Here is an 18,707-nt window from a genome sequence, read left to right on the forward strand (position 1 = left end):
GACAGAGAAGGACTTTGAGGGGACAGTTTGCCAATAGTCTGTTAAGTTTTGGCGAAATTTTATGGTTGTATACGTGTATGTATTTTTTTCTGGTAAGTGGAACCCTAGCTTCCATCCTGTTCTCAAAGGGACCCACAGAAGGGTCAGTGCCATAGGTTTAGTGCCCCCTGGTGACCCCAGCCACCTGTCTGCTGTGCTGAGGGCTCCATGCTGCAGTCAGGTTCAGGGGAGGAGGCTGGGTGGGTGCCAGCTCTCCACAGGGCCCTCAGGCTGGACCCCCGGGCCTGGGCCATCCAGCCAGGATGCTGCCTCCTTCCCCATCTGGCGGGGCCCTCACCTTCCATAGTGCCAGGACCAGCAGGGCCAATAGCAGGAGGCCTCCCAGTGTGCTGCCCACAATGATCCAGATGGGGATCTGCCAGTCTTCTTGCTTGGAGATCTCAAACGTGATCTGCAAGGGGTGTGTGTGGGGGGCTATATCAATAACTTGACTGTTCTGGGGTTCCCGTGGCCGCCTGGGGCAGGGCTGGAGGGCAGGAAGCAGCTGGCAACCAGCTGGAGAACTGCATCCTTGTCCTCAAGGAAATGCTGGAGGTGATGTCTGTTTGGAAAGGTTTGGTTTCAAAGAGCCGGGCCTTGGGTTACCTCTGAGAACAGTTTCAGCAGACCTCCCCTTTCAGCCACGCAGTGCGAGTTTCGCATGAGGCTGATATGTTTAGTTCTATCCAAAAGGACAGATTTAAATGAAAAGGGAAAGAAAAGTAAAGGATGCTTGCACAGACACAAGCGGGCAGAAATCCGCCCTTGAAAGGGACAGGTTTGCTAAAAGGGGCCTGCGTAGTCACAGGCGGGCAGCCTAGGGAGGAGAGCTGCCTCTGCTGCTTGGCAAGGGGAGAAGGCCATAGCCACAGGCGGGCAGGAGAGCCTCGCCTGGCCAGTGCGGCAATGCACCGATACATTGTCTTCTCTTTGGGAGGAGTTCATTCCTTTGTGCCCCCTGGTGGCCCCAGCCCCCTTCCTGCTGGTGTTAAATTAATTATTTCCAGGGTTGGCACCTAAGGATTTTATCTATATTTGGTGTAACTTGTAGATTTGAAAGGACTGGTAATTTTTTCCCAATGGCCCTCAATCTCCACATCCCCACCTCCAGACTGGCCTGATACTTTCCTTCTCTACAGCCTGTTTAACGACTATGTTAATCATTTCTACCCCCATCTCCAGCAGCTTCAGTTTCTGGCCTTGTGAATCCTCCTTTCCAAATGTGCTGCTTCTCCATCGGAGGGCCGGGCGGCACCCAGCCTGCAGCGGCTCCAAGCTCTGGCCACACACCGGGGATGGACTGAGTCACGGGACCCCGTGAACTTGCCTCTTGTTGAGACGCTTTCTGTCTCCACTTTGGGCCACTCACTCTCTGGGTTCCACCAAAGCCTGCTCCTCTCCTTTGAGGTTTCCTCGTCATTTCTCAAGCTTCTAATTGTTGGTGTCCTGTGCCTTGGCCTTGTGCCTCTTCTTCATCTGCAGTCACTCCCTGCTGAGCTCAGCGTGGCTTACCTGCAGACACGCTTGCTGGGCAGTGCCTAGGGCCCACAGTGCTTTTGGGAGCCCATAAAAAAGTCCTTATTTCTTTGAAAATTAGAATAAAAAGTGAATATAATCTTACCTGAATTGTCATCTTGATATGGACGGGGGTCATAAAAAACATTTTTTTTACGAGGAAGAGGCCACAAAGGTCAAGAAATCCAGTGCCAGTGGAAACCCTACCGTGGCCTTGGGTGACTGGATTTGGGTGGTTTACTCTGGTCCATGCCTGTTTTGCTGACCAGTGTTGCCCTGGGTTTGGGCGGGAGGTGATGGGTGGTGGCTCGCCCGGAGCACAGGCCACGGTTCCAGGACATGACCAATGGAGGGCAGCAGTGTCCACAGCCGCCGTGCCCCAGCGTCCCAGCGGTCGGGACTTTTTCAATATCCAACTTCTTGTTTTCCCTCAGAGCCTACCCCCTTTCCTAGACCCTGATTCCGGCCAGTCTGACCTACAACATTCTGAGTCCCAATAATGAGACATGTTTGTGATGGAGGCTAAGTGTAGAAAACTTAGGATAGCAGTGTCACAAGACCAGAAACTGGAGGTGGGGGTAGAAATGATTAACAGAGTTGTTAAGTCACCTATAGACATGCAAAACCTTAGGCACCAGCTGCTGTTGCAGGTATCAGATGCTACTATAGAAAGCATTGGAGTTGCAGACCAGAGGTGGGATGTGGAGCCGGAGGGCCACTGTAGAGAACCCCCACTGTAGAGAACCCCCGGTCCTTACAGGTCAACCTAGTCACATCCTAGAAGTAATTGATTTAACAATAGATAACAATTCCACAAAGGAACGAAATCATTCCCCCAAAGAACTATGTCCAGTGCAATTTCTACACTGGCAAGAAGCAGCTCTCTTCCCAAGCTGTCTGCCTGTGACCATGCAGGCGTCTCCATTCACAAACTTGTCCCTTTTAGAGACAACTCCTTCTGCCTGCTTGTGTCTGCAAGCATCTTTCCTTTTTTTAAAATAATAAATCTGCCCTTTGAATATAACTAAACGTCTCTGCCTCGTGGGAAAGTCGCCTTGTGCCACTGAAAGGGGAGCTCTGGTGAAACTTCTCTGAGGTAACCCAAGGGCCTCGATCTCTGAACCCAGCACCTCTCCAGCTCAACGTCATCCACAAGTTCAGTTCATACCGGACTTGTGAAGCACAGGCCACTTGCATTTCATTAGATTTGAGGTGCGAGTGGGTGGGGAGGTGCGGGGTGGGGTGCTTGCTAATGGTGGCTGCTGGCCTGCCCAAGTCACAGACTCACTGTGGCCCACTGGGGCTGACAGGCTTGGAGGCCAGTTTCTTCTAGAGCAAAATGCAAAATGAACAGATTCCTTCTTTCCTCTGCCCCTCCTTGAGGCTGTTGTGGTGCAGCCCCAGGTGCTTGTTGGATGCCTCCTTCTGCCTTTCCCACCTCTGCCCTAACTGCTGCTAGTCTTGCTTTCCCCCTCTCCTGGTGTGCTGCACTACCTGCGCAGGTCTGTCTCCAGCAGGACTACGGCCAAGAGTGTGTGAAAACCCTAGAGGAAGGGTGGCCCCTGCTCAAACTGGCCTAGCCAGAGCCCAGGTCCGTGGGGTTCCCAGGGGCTCACCTGGCGGCTGGGGTCCTCTTCTCGGAAGATGAAAGGACTGTGGAACTGCCTCTGCAGGGCTGCGTTGATTGTGATTTTCAGTGACTTGTACTTGAGCTGTATAAAATCAGAGCTCTCGTCAGAAGTTGGCCCCTCCCCAGGTGGGGATGCCCCAGCACCCCCTCCTTCCCATCCTTCCAGCCCAGCCCAGGGGCTCTACGTACTGCTTTTAGGGACCTCAGCCATAGGTTCCCAAACAGTTGGAAATTGATTTCCTGGTTGGGAGCCAGCCTCACGTTGCAGTTGATGGAGACAATGTCGGAGTTGCTGTGATTCTGAAAGAGAACGTAGGTCTGGGGGGTGAGCGGTCAGGCTCTGGGGGAGGAAGGGGAGGCATCTCTAGTTCTGACCTGAGAATGCGAGCTGCAGAGTGGGCCCCCAGACTGATGGCACAGCTGCACTGCTCGACCAACTTGGGGTGGCGGGGCAGTGGACAGGGGACAAAGGTGGGGGACCCAGGGCTGGGGGTGCAGGGGTGGCCGGGGGCCAAGGGAAGAATGGCGTAGCCGATGCTCCCTGTGAAGTCGTGCATCCCTTGGCTGTATTCCAGAGCAGAATTTCAGTCCAACATTAGGGAATCTAATGTCATCTCCCTCCAAAGGGATAAAAGGGACAAATTCTATGAAAAAGCATTTTAGGGAATCCAACTTCTGTTTATGATAAAAACTCCCAGGGACCTTTCTAAATCTGAATAAAGGATATTCATGTAAAAAATTATAGCAAGTATAATTTAATAAAGAGAAATTAAAAACAATTCCTTTAAACTCAGGATCAAGACAAGACTCTTATCACTTCTGTTTACCATTGCCCTGGAGGTCCTACCCAGAGCGAGATGAGAAAAACTATAAGGATTAAATGAGTAAACTGGAACAGTTACTATTATTTGCAGATATCTCAATGGATAACCCATACACATGTCAGATGAATAATTAGAATGTATTAAAGTTATTTGTGTGGCTCTCACAGCCACTTCCACCCCCTCCCTGTCCCCGGCCGCGGTCAGTGAAGAGCACCACACTCAAAAGTGCATTGTGGGAGGCCCTTACTGGGGCAAATAAAGCTAACACAGCTAAGCTTTTTGTCTGGGTGGGTAAGACATAGTGAAGACGTGCTCAGAAATTGGCATCTGGGGACAGACTGCCCAGAACATACACCTCGGGGGAGGCTTTGGAAGGTGATGCTGAGCTCCCGGGGCAGGGCGCTCACTCTCCAAGGAGACACATGTGTGTGTTCCAGCCCCACAGCTGTGCTCTGCCTGGCTGCTTCCCCTGGCCTCTACGGTCTCTCCCACCGGCCCCTGGAGGCTCAGGCCTGAGTCCACGGTCTCTGTTCCTTTTCTCCTGGCTGTTTGTGTTGGGGTAGCATTTAAAAGGTTAAAATGAAGCCCCCAGCCCCCGCCCAGCAGGAAGGTTTGGGAGGCTGGAATAGAGAAAGGGAATTGATAAGGCTCCTATGGGGACCAGGGCTTTGACCCTGAATGCAGAAGCAGGGCCAGGACACATTCTGTGTCAAAGGTCAATGCCCAAGACCAGCTATCCCAGGACTAACCAGCCCAACCAACTCCCCAGTCGTGAAAAGCCTGCAAAAAAAAAATAGGTTATAAGGGGGAGCCCCAAATCCTTCGTGTGCAGACCTCTCCTGTCTCGCCTGCTGCTCCTCTTAGCAGTGTATTTCAATAAATCCCCCTTTTCTAGTCTCCACTGTGTCTCTGGTGAATTCTTTTATGCCCACACTCCAACTTATACCCCAACTCTGCTCACACATCTCTACACTGACATGACTTGCTCGAGGCTTCCTCGCCACACACTGTCTCCTGGAGGTGGTGCGCTGCAGAAGGGCAGGAAAGTGGCTTCCTGCATTGTGTCTCCTCCCGGAGGCTGGGCACACGCTCTCACTGACGAACTACTGCCAAGGAGAGAAGTAGTCCCCGACTCAGCATCCGTCCTCTGGGTCCCCCATGGCTCTCGGCGGCGACACTTACCAGCTGTGGGGCAGGGCTCGTGTCCTCCTCTGTTGGAACGTGCCGGTACTCGGTGCTGTTCCCCCAGATCTTACAGGACGTGTTCCCCTGCGCAGGGACACAGGCAGCCTCACCATTGGCCCTGCCTGCCGCTTGGCCTCCCACAGATGTTGCTTTCCCTCTTCTTCCCAGGGGAGGGCCTGCTCCCTGGAGGAGCTGGGGTCTGAGGACTTGGGGACACGTGAGGGTGCTGTCTGTTGCCTCTGGTCCCCTCTCCTAAGCCCCCAGGGCATTATACCTGGTCGGTGAGGAAGTCCCTCAGCATCAGCAGGCGGTTGCCAGCCCTGGTGGCGATAGGGATGGTGATTTTCATCATCACCCCATGGACGGGGAACAAACCCAAGTTTTGGACCTGTAGTCAGAGACGGAAAGGTGTCAGTGCACATGCAGCAGAACCAGGTGTATGGGGGGAGCGGTACCCATAGGGCCTGACCAGCCCCAGGGCAGTGAGGGCCCCAGCTGGCTCTGGGAAATGCCCCCTACAAGTCCCCTGGCATCTAGTCCTCTGAGTAATGCTAAGCTCTGTGTAATCATGGTCGGGGGCTTGGGCAGGAAAGTACATGGAAAGTGCTGCAAGGGGTTGGGGTCCCGGAGGCTGAGGGCAAGTCAGTGGGGGCCCTGAGGCAGGAGAGCCAGGGTCCCACCTCTGATGGTGTGGGGGGTGCTGCACCTCCCCCTGCAGTGACCTTTAGGGCTAATGGCTTTCGCCACGGTCCCTAGGTCCAGCTGGGCAAGAAACCAGTGCGCAGGGGGAGAACAGCAAAACTTCCTGAAGCAGGGGGAGAACAGCAAACCCCCCGAAGACATAGATAAGACGGAAGCCTGTTGAAAGATAACTACCTCCAGGAGCCACTACAGGAATGCTGACCACACGGAACCTTATCTCACCTTCTCAAGGCCCACAAACTTTATTCTAATACAACTGTCTCTCTAAAATCTTTTCTCTTTCTAAAATCTTTTCTCTTTCTCTGTCTAAAAAGGTCATGGGGGGCCTCCCCGGTGGCGCAGCGGTTGAGCGCTGGGTTGCGAGGCTGCCCGCAGCCTCTGCAGCACCGGTTCGATCCCCGACCACTGGGTGAGGGTCCCACATGGCGCGCAGACCTCCCCTCAGCAGTGTGTTTCGTCATCTGCCTGTTCTGCTCCCTGCTCTGACTCTGGTGAATTCTCTCACCCTCCCACACTTCTGGCTATACCCAGTGCTTGTATAAATAAATAAATAAATAAATAAATAAATAAATCTTTAAAAAAAAAATAAAAATAAAAAGGTCATTGGTTGCTGATTAAAAAAAGGCTAATTCAAATGAAACATTACTAAACTGTGTATTAATAGAACTGTTAACTTAATAATTTCTCTGTTGTATGCTTAGCTTTGTTAGCATTAATCTTAATGATAAAAATATTACGTTGTGAAAAGTAAAACTCATCCGTGCTAATTAATAGTAATGTAGTGGTAGTGAGTAGTTTAAACAAAAAACTAATCACCTAAGACAAAAAAAAAATTAATAGCCTAACTACTTAGGAATGCGCCTGGGTCCAGATGTAAATCACTGCCCTGTCAATGATAAGCTAAACCTATAAGCAAGCTGATTTCTTCACTGATGTTCGCCATTCCTATGCCTTTAGAAAAACATATATATACTGGTCACCAACTCAACGAAAATCACACTCAGGTTTTCACTCTCTTGAAGTGTGTCTGTTTGTCATCTCTTTCGCCGACGCCCTGACCACCCTGCACGCTTCTCTCAACCCTGAGGCGGCCTCATCGTCTACTGCTGTGCTGGTCCGCGGCAGGGGAGTTTGTTGCCTGGCCAGCTGGGACAGAGGCTGGGGGTGGAGATGGTGATAGCCCTTGATTTGTGATGAAAGGGGAGTCATTACTTAATGAAGGACATGAACGGTGGTGACGGTTTCCCATTCTAGCCGCGACACACGGCATGAAGGCCGCCGTGACCACAAGCAGGGCTTTGGGATCAACAGCGACTGGGAACATAACCCCAGTGGAGGGGCCGCTGGCGAGCTGTGTGGTCTTGGAAAGGTCACCAGACCTCTCCTGGACAAACCATCCAGACCTGAGTACCCTTTCAAACGTCAGCCCTCAGCACAGCCTTCAGGCGTGGGAAGGACCCCGGGGCCCTCTGATTCCCAGTATCTGACAATTCTCATTCTCCTTAGTGACAGAAACCACACTGGCCAGCTTGCCTGAGAGCTAACCCATGATGTTACGGACAATGAGAGCGATCTGGCAGTGAGGAGCTGCCAAGGAGTGCATTCCTTAGTAGGGAGGGTGTGTTTTCCTCTCTTCCCTTCTTCCCGCCACCTGGAATGAGAACGTGGTGGTGGGAGCTGCAGCCATCTTGGCCTGGGAGCGGAAACTGGGAGGCTGAAAATGGCACGTAGAAGAAGGTGGAACAGAAAGACCCAATCCTGGATGGTTTTGTGAAGTTGCCAACTCTGGGCTGCTTTTATAGGACAGAATTAACCCCAGTGCGTTCAGATCGTTAAAAAAAACATTGAAAAGATTATATGCGGACACATCTCATCTCGCTTGCTGGAACATCTCCTCTTCCTTGCTGGAAGCCCCATGATGTTCCAGTTGAGGACTGAAAAGCCCCGGGAGAGAAGGTGCTTGTCCAAAGCCACGCCTGAGAGGGTGGCAGGGACAAGGCTCACCGCCTGAACCAGCAATGATTTCGGATTCCTCCCCTCTCAAGTGCGGGGTCCTCGGCTCCTGTCTTTCACCCTCCATCTGGCTCCGCTCAAGCTCACCTTGAAGACGCAGCTGAAAGGAGGCCCAAGGCCATCGTAGCTCTGCAGTGAGCTGTTGGGCTGCACCTCGTAGTGGCTGAGGCTGCTGCTCCTGCAGGGACAGAGGACAGGCCACCGTGAGCGCAGTCAGTGTTGGCTGGATGGATAAATGAACGAAAGAGGGCGTGGGCGTGTGCCTGCTGCTTCCTAGACCATAAAAATTAGGTTTCCTCTTGTATCCATCAGGAGGGCCACGTTGGGAAGGATTCTGAGGATCAGCAGGAATAAACACTGAGCTCCACTGGCCAAAGCTACCTCTGCGTGCGGGATGGGCATGGGCCTCGGGGCCGGCTACTTGCCATCCCTGTGGTGGCCTCTTTGCCCGGGGGCAGTGCCCCCTTGAGCATGAACTCACCTAGGGGCACTGCTGTCCAGTCTAGGGGTTGGGGTGGCTGTGGAGGGCCTGACGGTTCTTTCTCTATGTTTCCCGATAAGTCCTGACTTCTCCACCCACCTGGGGGCTCTCAGAGGAGAGACGGGGGAGCAGTGACATATCAGGGGAGAGGATGGTGGGATTGGCCGGCCCTGCAGAGAGGAGCACTTGCTCACTGGCACCGCTTAGAATTGCTGGTCAAGGTGGCAGTAAACAGCAGATAGACTTTTAATCAGTTTGATTACTATTTTAAAATTCTCCATCGACCTTGCCTCCTGCTTATTACCTGCACCTGCAGTGAGTGCCCGTGGCTGTCCTGGGCTCCCCCTCGCAGGGCTGGGCTCCCTGGGGCCAGGCCTGTGTCCCCTCCTTTGACTCCACCTCCCCACCATGGATGAGGGGGCTGCACTCTCTGACCCGCCATGGCCACACTTTGGCTCCATCTTACAGTCCCTCATCTCTGGAGCCTGCTCTGGGACCCTCAACCAGTCCCTTGCCTTGGGACTGCCAGCCTCATTGGGGCCCCCTGAGGGTGTCCCCACCTTAGGCCTGACTCCTCCGGGGCCCTGGCCCACCTGGTGAAGAGGATGTCTGCCTCATATTTGAGGTGGAAGCGCAGGAGGGCTGTGTTGTCTTCCTTGGTGCTCTCGTCCTCGTCGCTGTCACTGCAGGGGGAGCCAGGCAGGGGTTGGGGGGGGGGTCAGTCCTCCCTGGCCCCAGGCGGCCAGCACAGGGGCCACCGCCGCGGGAGGACTGAAGTCAGACTGAGAAGAAGCATCCTGGTGCACTGGGGCCAAGGAGCCGCCCCGGCCAGAAGGGTGTCTGAGGTGCTTTCTAGAGAATGGCCCGGAGGCCGGGGATGGGTGACATCAGCCCTTGTAGGAGGACAGTCTGGGCGGTGTGGGTGCAGGGAAAGACTTGACGGAAGTGGAGAGGGCTGTGCTGGCTTGGCCACGTACAGCCCTGGTGCCCTGGGCCACCTCACCCTCAGCCGGGCAAAGCCTGCGTGTGCTGTGGGCTGGAGGGGAGGTGACACCGGTGGGGAAAGGCACCCATTAGCCCAAGCACAGGGAAAACAATGAGAGGGGCTCACTGGGGGCTTATTTATCTCTGAGCCTTTCAGGGCTGACATGCTGGGGGACAGAGAGCTCCCACAGGTCAGCTGTGGGTACTTTGCTGCCTCAAAAAAGCCAGAGAATGAAGTTCAGAGACATTTGGAAGAAACTTGGTTAAATGTGCTTCCTTTCTTACTGTGCTCCATGGACTACTAGGGCAAATCACGCAAAAATATGACTTCTGCTCACTACGTACACTGCTCTACTCCCTTTGGAAAGCTCACCCCAGGAGAGGTGCTTCGTTAGGAAAGGGACGCCTGACACACACAGACACCCCAAGGCCCCCTACACAGGCCTAATTCAGAACCTCCCGCGGACTACTTCCGAGCTGTGTGTCACTGGGGAATCCACTCAACTTCTCTGAGCTTCTCTTCTCTTGTGCGTCGGGAGGTGAGATAAAGAATGGTGTCTGCATGCCCCTCTTATGGGGCTGCTGAGTCTGAGTGAGATATTACATATCGAGTGCTTTATAACAGTAGGGTTTTAAAATAATCTGCATAGAAAAACACTACATAGAGGTGAGGGGATAATTATCCATATCCAAGAATGAGGAATGGTGGCAACACTTGGGGCAGCACATTGGGGACTGACCCAAGGGCTTCCCAGGTGGGGGCATGAGGGGCAGGGCCTGGTGGGGACTCCTCACAGGGAGGGGCAGCTTCTGGAGTAGCAAGGCCCTGACCTGCCTGCTGCGAGCTGGATCTCCAGGTGGTGCAGGAAGACAGATTTGCTGAACTCAAAATCTAGCCGGAAAGCCACCTGCAAAGGAAGGAGTGGTTGGAGCTGGGGGTTGGGAACAGCATTGCTCAGCCCAGGCCTGGCCCACCCCTCCCAGCCCTCTCTCATGTGGGGAAGAGGGGTCGGGGTAGGAAGGGGGGTGCTGGAGTAATGCGAGCCGAGCATGGGGGCAGCTGAGGGGACACAGCTGGAGACAACAGCTCCTCTGAGGGGCTTTCTTGGCTGTGGACCAGACTGCCTCCTTCCTTTTCACTCTTTTTTTAAACTAGAAGCAACTAGGAGGCAGCAAGTCCAACTTCAGACTCTCTGCAGGGATGTGGGTGGGGGTTCCATGGCTGTCACTGTGACCCACGGTGTGTGGGGGCCAGAAGTGAGTGGAGAGACAGCCTCAGCCATGACTTTCGAGTGTGTGGCACGGTGTGAGGCCTGAAAGAGGGCGAAGGCCACCCTGGGTCCCTCTAGTCCCGAGGACCATGTCCCGATGCTGCCCTTGGCCACTGTCCAAGAGAGGGGACTGGGTCCCCTGATGTGGCCCTGTGACATCGGCCCTCATCTAGTGCCCCTTCCCTCAGGTCATTACCTGGGCACAGGCCTCTGAGCTTCCCAGGCCTGACCTTCATGGACTTTCCCACAGAGACCCAGAGCCCAGGGGGCGGAGGGGTGGGGTGGAGAAGCCTTGAGGGTCTGCCAGTGTCTTACCCTGAAAACTACAGTCTTGTGTTCCCCTGGGAAGACACATGTCCTCTGACAGGAGCCCTGCTCTGCCTCCCCATCACCGCTTCCACCACAATGCCCGCAGCCTTGCAGACCCTGTTCCTGGGAACCCCTGGCTACTCTCTTGCTGGCTCCTGCCTCAAGCTCCCTTCTAATACCCACTTCACAAACAGCTCAGCCTAAATTAAGTCTTCTTTTGCTCCAGAACTCTCAGTGGCTCCCTGTTGCCCTGGGGTGATTTCCTGGCTAATTTGCTTCTCCCTCACAAGTCATTTATGTGCTTCACTTGTATTTTTAAACTCATGTAGGTGCTCAGGAAATGCTAATTTCCCTTCTCATCTTCTGCACACAGCACCGACAGAGGCTGGGCACTTACAAACTCGCTAGGACAGAGAACAGTGGGATTGGCCTGGAGGTGGTGGGCGGGTGGCGGGATGGGGGAGGCAGGCTTCCTCCCCAGGTGGAGGGGAACTGGCCACTTCCCAGGTGGGCCGGCAGTCCCAGGAAGGCCGGCTCATCAGGTCATTTGAATGGCATTTCACAGGAGAGATGAACACATTCCTTCGCCTCTGCCTCCCGCGCAGCCTCCCAGTACCCACCCAGTCCGCCCCCACACTGCCCTCAACCTTGGCCTTGGCCCGGAAGAAGGGGTAGCTGACGTTGCAGACTTTCTTGTGGAGTCTCCTCTCTTCGTTCACACACTCGATGCTGCCATCGGAGTCATCCTGGAGCGAATGAGGGCATCGGTTAGTGGGGCCATGTGGCCCAGGCCTGGAGCCCCTCAGCCCCCACTGGCCAGGCTGAAGCTGCAGTAGAGGCTGGGTCCAGGGGTCCTGGAGGCTGGGGGCGGCTCTGGCTGGGTGTGGAGAGGGGCGTGGAGGTGTGGTGAGGCTGGGTTGCAGGGTGCTGGGCTGTGGAGGGAGTGGGCAGGCGCTCCCGGGGGTGCTGTGAGTGCTTCAGGATCAACCCGGAATGCAAGTCTTATCCTGCTTACAGGTGAGGCCTGGAGACCGGAAGTAACTAGCTTGAGAGGGGTGTGCTCTGGCTGTTCTGCCTCCCTGCCCTTCTGGCTGTTTGACGGCACATGGAGAAGGACTGGAAAGGAGCGCCTTTAGCTTGAAATGAGGCTTTTGGGGTCTTGCATGACTTTGTAATCTGAAGAGTGGGTCATTCACTGGCTCTTGGCCATTGAGAAAAGGCTGGCCTAGCGTCGGGGGACACCACCAGGCTTGCCTGACCGTCTGACCTGGGACTGCACAGGGTTGGCACTGTGTCCCCTCAGCACCGGTCCAGAGGGAAGGGACTCGCACCCGCTCACTCATTTGCTTGGGTCTCATCTACCCAATGGGGATGATAGTCCTGATCTCATTTAGTTGTTATGAGGATTAAATGATTTGATGCATGTAAACGTGGCATCTAGTTCCATGCCCAGATGATTGCAACCACCACATGTGGCAGCTGCCACGATGACTGCTTGTGCCTGCCTGGGTTCTGCACTGTCGGGCACACGCCCGTGTACATCTCTGGCATGCACACATGCTTGTGCGTGTATAGGCCAGTCTGTGCGTGGTCTGCATGTAGGTGCACATGCATGTGCGCTCGGGTACGGTCATTCGGAGCATGTGTTTCTTGCACGTGTATGTAGGTCTGTGTGTTTCTGCATGTGTGTGCCATAAGCATGTGTGATCGCACTAACACGCTTGTGTTTGAGCAGGAGCAGTGCTTCCTCCACCAGCCTTCCCCTTGGTCTAAGGGAGGGGCTCTGGGAGGAGTGCTGAGCTCCTGCTGGGAGCACGTCCCAGGCTGGGGGAGAGGGCAGCCATCTGGCAGGAGCCAGGCGCAGGCTTGCCCCACTCCACAGCACTCCATGGACACCTTTCCCCTTCTCTTTGCCCCTGCTCAGTTCCAAAAGCCCTTCTGTGCCACGGAAACAATATTCCATGATTCCTTCTCCCGAGGGTTAGGCTAAGGTACAGGACATGTCTTGTACAGCCTGCGTCAGGGAAGCAGGAAAAGCTGGATGCAGGTTTGTGGCTCAATTTCCTCTACCCCAAATTCAGACAGATACAAAGTCTCTGGGCAGAGAGGACTTGGAAAGGCAGCCCCTCATCTCTGCTCTGGGCTGTGGAGGGAGTGGCACTGGGACAGGATGGGACAGAGGACTGACCATGGCCACAGACAGGTGACAGGCCCCCATTCAGATGAAACTTTGAGGTCTGTTCAAGGACACTGGGGGTCCACATGGGGAAAGGGAGGACATGACAGGCAGCCCCTTACTTTCCAGGGTTGGCTTCACTCCATTCAGCTTCTTCTGGCCTCAGGAGTGCTGTGTGTGTATGTGTGTGTGTGTGCACGTGTGCACGTGTGCTCATGCACACATGCATGTGTGCATTATTTGCCATGCCTCCCCATGTTCTAGAAGGGTTCACACTCCCCTCCCCTGGGTTCTCAGCCCTGGCTGCAAGTGGAAATCCTCTGGGAAGCTTTGAAAGCATCCTGATCCAGGCTGCCCCAGACCAGCTCAATTAGAATCTCCAGGAAAAGTCTGAATAAGGTATTTAAGCTTCCAGATGATCCTAATGTACAGCCAGGCCTTGGCCTGGACCCCTCCTTTCCTGCCTCTGCCCCTTGCCTCAGCAAGTGGGTGGGTCGCTGAGTTCTTACCTTCTGGATCAAGCTGGCAAACTGCAGATTTGCTGACTGTGAGATATTGAGGACTGTGCTGTAGGCGTTCTCACCCCTGTTCTCCAGCACGGCCTCCACCGCCACCCGCCGGCGCGTGCTCTCTATGATGAAAACCGTGGTGTCAAAGGACAGTGTGTATGTGGAGCAGTCCTGGGCAGACTTCCTCAGCACCTTCTGGCAGTACTCCCTGCGGGATAGAGACCACAGGGATCAGCCAGATTGAATGGGGAACGTGGGGATTCACTCACTACTCACGTATCACCTCTCCACTCGGCATGTTGCCCTTCTGTCTTTGACTGCCAGGAAGCTCGGTGTTAAATGTGGAGACAATCCTGACGGTTAGCATAGATGGAGTACTTGCTTCTTTATTCTTTTATAAGGCTTGGATGTGCTATTTCTGATCGGATATGTCATGGTTTATCTGTCTTCTATTTTAATCATCTTATAGATGCAAGTTTAAGTTATTTGAAAATATATGGCATATGTTTAAAATCAGGGGTTCCCAAAAATAGATGACTGGATCAAGAAGATGTGGTACATATACACAATGGAATATTACTCAGCAATCAAAAAAGATAAACTCATGCAGTTTGCAGCAACATGGATGGAGCTGGAAGGGCTCATGCTCAGCGAAGTAAGCCAGAAAGAAAAAGAAAAATACCGGATGGTCTCACTCATAGCAGGAATCTAGAAAACCTAAATAATTATAATTAGGAAAAGGACTAATTATAGTAAAGTAAAAATCATAATCAATAAGCAACTATAAACCAGAGACACACTACGGGGGGAGGGGCAGGGAGAGGAAGGATTAGGGTCAAAATAAGGGGGGGTGCAATTGTATGGGGAATATAACCAAAATGAAAATGCATACATTGTGCGAAAATGAAAAATGATGTAAGAATTATATAAAATAAAATATTAAAAAAAATCAGAGGTTGTTTATTTTTCATTGAACGCTAGTTTGTTTCTTCAAAGGGGTAGTGGAAAGCACCCTGCTCATCCTCTGCTTGTTTCTGTAGCATTAAGCTCAAGCAGTTAGTCATGGACCTTAAAGGTCGCCTGGCTAGGGGGTTGGAGGATGAGCACTCAAAACTCTAGTCCTGGGTCTCCACTTTTATCTATTTTGTAGTGTGGGCGCAAAAGAAAGGGTTACTTCTTCTAAACAAAGTTTGAGGAGGTTGTATGAGACGAATAGTGTTCATTTCACAGAGGAGGTAATGGAGGCCCCGAGAGGAGGAGCTTGCCTGAGGTCACATGGGGCTTAGCAGCAGGGCCTGGGCTAGGCCCAGGCTCCAGGCTCCAGGCTCAGTGTAGGGCCAGAAGGCTGTGCAGGAGACCATCCAGACCATCCCTGGGAACAGCAGGGGAGGATGCCAGGGTGGGGGAGGGGAGGAGACAACTCACAGGGCCGTGGGCAGGTCACTATAGGCATCCAGCAGGAGGTCAGGGACACAGTGCTCGTCCTCATTGCAGCCATTCCAGAAGGGCACCTGGGCCAGGGAGAGTGGGGTACAGGCAGCTGGTTAGGGGACCCACTGCCACCAGCCCCCATCTATGCTACAGGCCAACCTTCATCCCACACACGTCAGCTCTTTTCCCTGTTGCACAAGACCTGGGCTTCCTTTTCTCTGCACTTTCATAGCCACCTCCAGGAAGTCCTCCTGCCCTAACATCAGATGCTTGGTTACACTTGTTCTGACCTCACTCTGGCCTTTGACCTGACCTGTGATCCCTGTCACCAGTGTCGTCAGCGACAGAGCACAGCATGCCCTGCATTTAATCTGCAGAGCAGCCTCAGCATGCCTTAGATTGAATGGCACAGGCGCCTTCACTTGCTGTAGAGGCTTTGCAATTATTGTAATGGGAAAAATATTAACGACTCAGGGCTCCCAGCTTCCCCCCTTTCCTGGCTCACTAATGAGGAGTCCAGCCTTCCCAGTCCATCTCTCCTGCACTCTCGAAATGTGTTTTAAAGACAACCGCTCTGATGTGCCTGCCAGGAGGAAAGGGGAAGGGGCGAAGGTTGAGGGTTGGTGGTGGAGTGCGGGAGAGCTGAGGGGGTGATGGAGGTGAACAGAATCAAGGGCATTTCAGAAGCATTGCTGTTGATGCTGTGGTCCTTCTACGCTGGAGAAATACAAGTAAGAATGTGAATAATTCTGAAATTGTTTGCTGGCTGGCTGCTGTATTTTAGATGTGACTTAGAGTCTGCATTGCACAGGTGTGGTCCTAAGAGCACTGGGGTCTCCTGTGCCCTCGGGCATGTATGGACGTTGCCTGCTTCCCAGCACAGCCTGGACAGCTTTGGTAAGCGACATTTTCTTTGGAGTGGCAGGTACACGGAACACTGAGTGTCAGATACCAGAAAATTCTGATGCCTGAGAGCGAGGGGTTAGAATATGTGGTCGAGGGGTGGTATCGTAGCCAAAGATGAAATTAAAAACCACTTATTTTTGGAACACTTAGAAGTAGGCGGGGAGGACTATCTATCAGTCTATCAGTCATCCCACAAGCTGCAGGCCAGCTTTGAGTGGCTGGGCGCGCTCTCAGGCCTCCACTGTCCTGTTTGCACACCTAGAGCAGACAAAAGAGATCTAAAGACCGTTCTGGTCCTGGAATTCTCCACATTTTTCCAGCAAACCCTCAATGCTCACCTATGCTGGGAACCTCCAGTGGGAGAGGGTCGTGAGAAATTGTCCACATGGCCAAGGGGCAGAGGGAAGCAGGTGTGTGGGTTTGCGGGGCAGGAGGGGAAGGCATGACAGAGGAAAGACTCCCCAGAGCAGGAGGAGTGGACGGGGAAGGTGTCCTGCAGGCCGGGACGTACCGAGACTCTGAGGGCTGTGGGCCAGCCGTCGTCCAGCATGGGGCCCTCGTCCGGGTCCTGCAGGGAGTACTCCACGGAGAAGGTCACCGGCTTCACGTAGTCAGCGGTATCCTGTGTGGAGGAGGTGAGCACTGGGCCAGGGCGGAGGGAGCATCCTTTTCCGGGCCAGGACCACCAGGATAAGCTCTCCCTGAGCTTGGGTGCGCTGCCCCCTCTGCCCTCAGGATGAGTCCAGGATGAAAGTGCCATCCAGGGTCCAGAGCTGGAGGGTGAGCTTCATGGAAAGGGGCTCTGGGCCGGCACACGTCGCCTCAGCCAGGTGGATGGCGCAGCGGGCTCCTGCTCATCCTTCATGGTCCCCATCAGCTCAACACCTGAGCCTCCAAGAGGCCAGGGCCCGCCCCCCGGCCTGGCGCTGACGGGGCCTGTCATGACCACAGCTGTCTGACCAAAACAGCTCAGTCTCTTCCCTCGAAACCTCTTAGCAAAGTCCTAGCACCGTGACGAGGGCTTAAGAACTGTGCAGAATCAATGAATGAGCAAGTGCAGAGCAAAATAGGGGCGATTCAGGTGAGATGACAAATGAGGGGGGGTATTTAGGACTGCCTAAAATACTTTCCTTAGACCCCAAATCCGGAATTGAGTGGCTGCTCTGTGTGAAGGCTGCGGTGCTCTAACCTGAGCTCACTTCGGAATCTGCCCTGGGGTGGGGGCTACTCAGACACTGAGTGCTGGGCCCCGCCGGGAGTCTCTGGTTCAGTGGGCCTGGGATGAGGCTTACAAATGTTCATTTCTCACAAGCGGCAGGAAATGGGGATGAACCACGCCGGGAGAACCAGGCACAAATATATTAGAGGGGGCGGCAGAGCAGCAGGGTAGGGGCTTCTACCTGCTTGCTTTTCTGACCCCGGAGGACTGGACTCAGGGGGTTCTGGCTGCCCATGCTTGTGTCTCTAAGCCTGGAGCTAGGGTTTGGGTGCTTGGGATTTCTGGATGGAGGCAAAATTCTTACCCACTTCCTTACTGTAAAGCAGAGCGCCAGACCATGGCTGGCCCTCCCTCGCCAGCAGGCTGGCTGCAGCTCCCCTCAGCTTGTCCACACCACTCACCCGCCCACTGGCTCTTCATTTTCAGCGGATGCCTGCTTATCCATTTCTTTCGAGCCACGGCCCTGTTGGCCGACCCTAGTTTCTCTTTTAGACCTCACTGAGCCTACCACCCTTCTGGGACTTCACCCCCGCTGAAGAGACAGTGGGAATCTGAAAGCCAGGAGGAAGGGATATGGGCGGGGTGTCCCGTGAGGTGGTACGTGGTGGTCCTGTGGCCTTTTCCACTGGAGCGGGAATAAGGGGCGGCCAAGGTCCAGGCCAGTGGCCCTGCCTAGCCTGCTGAGCTCCACCGCGGGCCCAGAACAGCCAGCCGGACCGGAGCCCTGCGTCCACCGCGGCAGCCTCTCCACCAGCTCTGGGGCCTCTGCCTCTCGGACTTGGGTTCCGCTGGTGGGGCGCTGGGCGTCAGGCTCACCAGGACATGGAAGCTGATCCGCTCACAGTGTTCCTGGCCGGAGGACAGCAGGACGGCCCTGTTGGTGTACTGGTCCCCGCCCTCGTCCAGGTGGGCCCTCGGCGTGTACCGCCGCTCGTCCATGGTGGCGTTGTACTTGATGCCTGGGGGAGAGGGCAAGGCCGTGAACACGGAGCCACCGTTTACCTGTCTTTTAAAGTCAGCCTCTTCCAGGGAGCCCTCCAGGCTGGCCGGGGAAGAGCTGCTTCTCTGCCCTCACAAGCGCGCAGGAGCAGAGAAACTGCCAAGCAGAGAGCAAGAGGAAAAGGAAGGGACTGAAGGGAGCAGGAAGGTGAGGAGGGTAATGAAGATGGGGCTGGCAGGGCAGGGAAGAGCAGGAAATGTGGGGGAGGTGAAGGAAGCAGAAAAGGAGAGGAGATAGGACAAGGGGCCAGGGCAATCCCCCTGTGAGTCAACACACTTCTCCACCTCCCCTTTCACCTCCTGGGTCTTCCTCAGCTCTGGGGCCCTGGGAGAGCTGGGCCTTTGTAGGGGGCAGCTCCCATCACACCAGGGAGCACCTCAAGTCTAAGACTCTGTTCTGCCTAAGCCTGCAGCCTCCTGCCTTCCATAGGAGGATCTCGCTAACTCCACCAAAGGCTGAGCCCCTGTTCCTGTTCCCCGACCAGCCCTCTGGGGGCACAGGTCCTTGCATCCT

General features: G+C 54.3%; 1 protein-coding gene across 1 annotated transcript in view; it reads right to left on the bottom strand.

Moving 5' to 3' along the window:
• The window catches only part of ITGA11 (integrin subunit alpha 11), a gene marked incomplete at its 3' end in the record, with an annotated part of 113,347 nt that overhangs the window by 413 nt on the left and 94,227 nt on the right, over nt 1–18,707 (bottom strand). Inside the window, exons 17-29 of the mRNA XM_084239535.1 lie at nt 18,011–18,153; nt 16,487–16,597; nt 15,064–15,149; nt 13,639–13,846; nt 11,601–11,699; nt 10,205–10,281; nt 8,983–9,072; nt 7,996–8,086; nt 5,468–5,581; nt 5,191–5,277; nt 3,374–3,484; nt 3,171–3,266; nt 338–451 (exon numbers count right to left, since the gene is read on the bottom strand). Coding sequence (XP_084095661.1) covers nt 338–451; nt 3,171–3,266; nt 3,374–3,484; nt 5,191–5,277; nt 5,468–5,581; nt 7,996–8,086; nt 8,983–9,072; nt 10,205–10,281; nt 11,601–11,699; nt 13,639–13,846; nt 15,064–15,149; nt 16,487–16,597; nt 18,011–18,153 — 1,427 coding nt within the window. The remainder of the gene's footprint in view (nt 1–337; nt 452–3,170; nt 3,267–3,373; nt 3,485–5,190; nt 5,278–5,467; nt 5,582–7,995; nt 8,087–8,982; nt 9,073–10,204; nt 10,282–11,600; nt 11,700–13,638; nt 13,847–15,063; nt 15,150–16,486; nt 16,598–18,010; nt 18,154–18,707) is intronic.

This window comes from Talpa europaea, assembly GCF_964194135.1.
Source record: "Talpa europaea genome assembly, chromosome: 8".
Classification (NCBI taxonomy): Eukaryota; Metazoa; Chordata; class Mammalia; order Eulipotyphla; family Talpidae; genus Talpa; species Talpa europaea.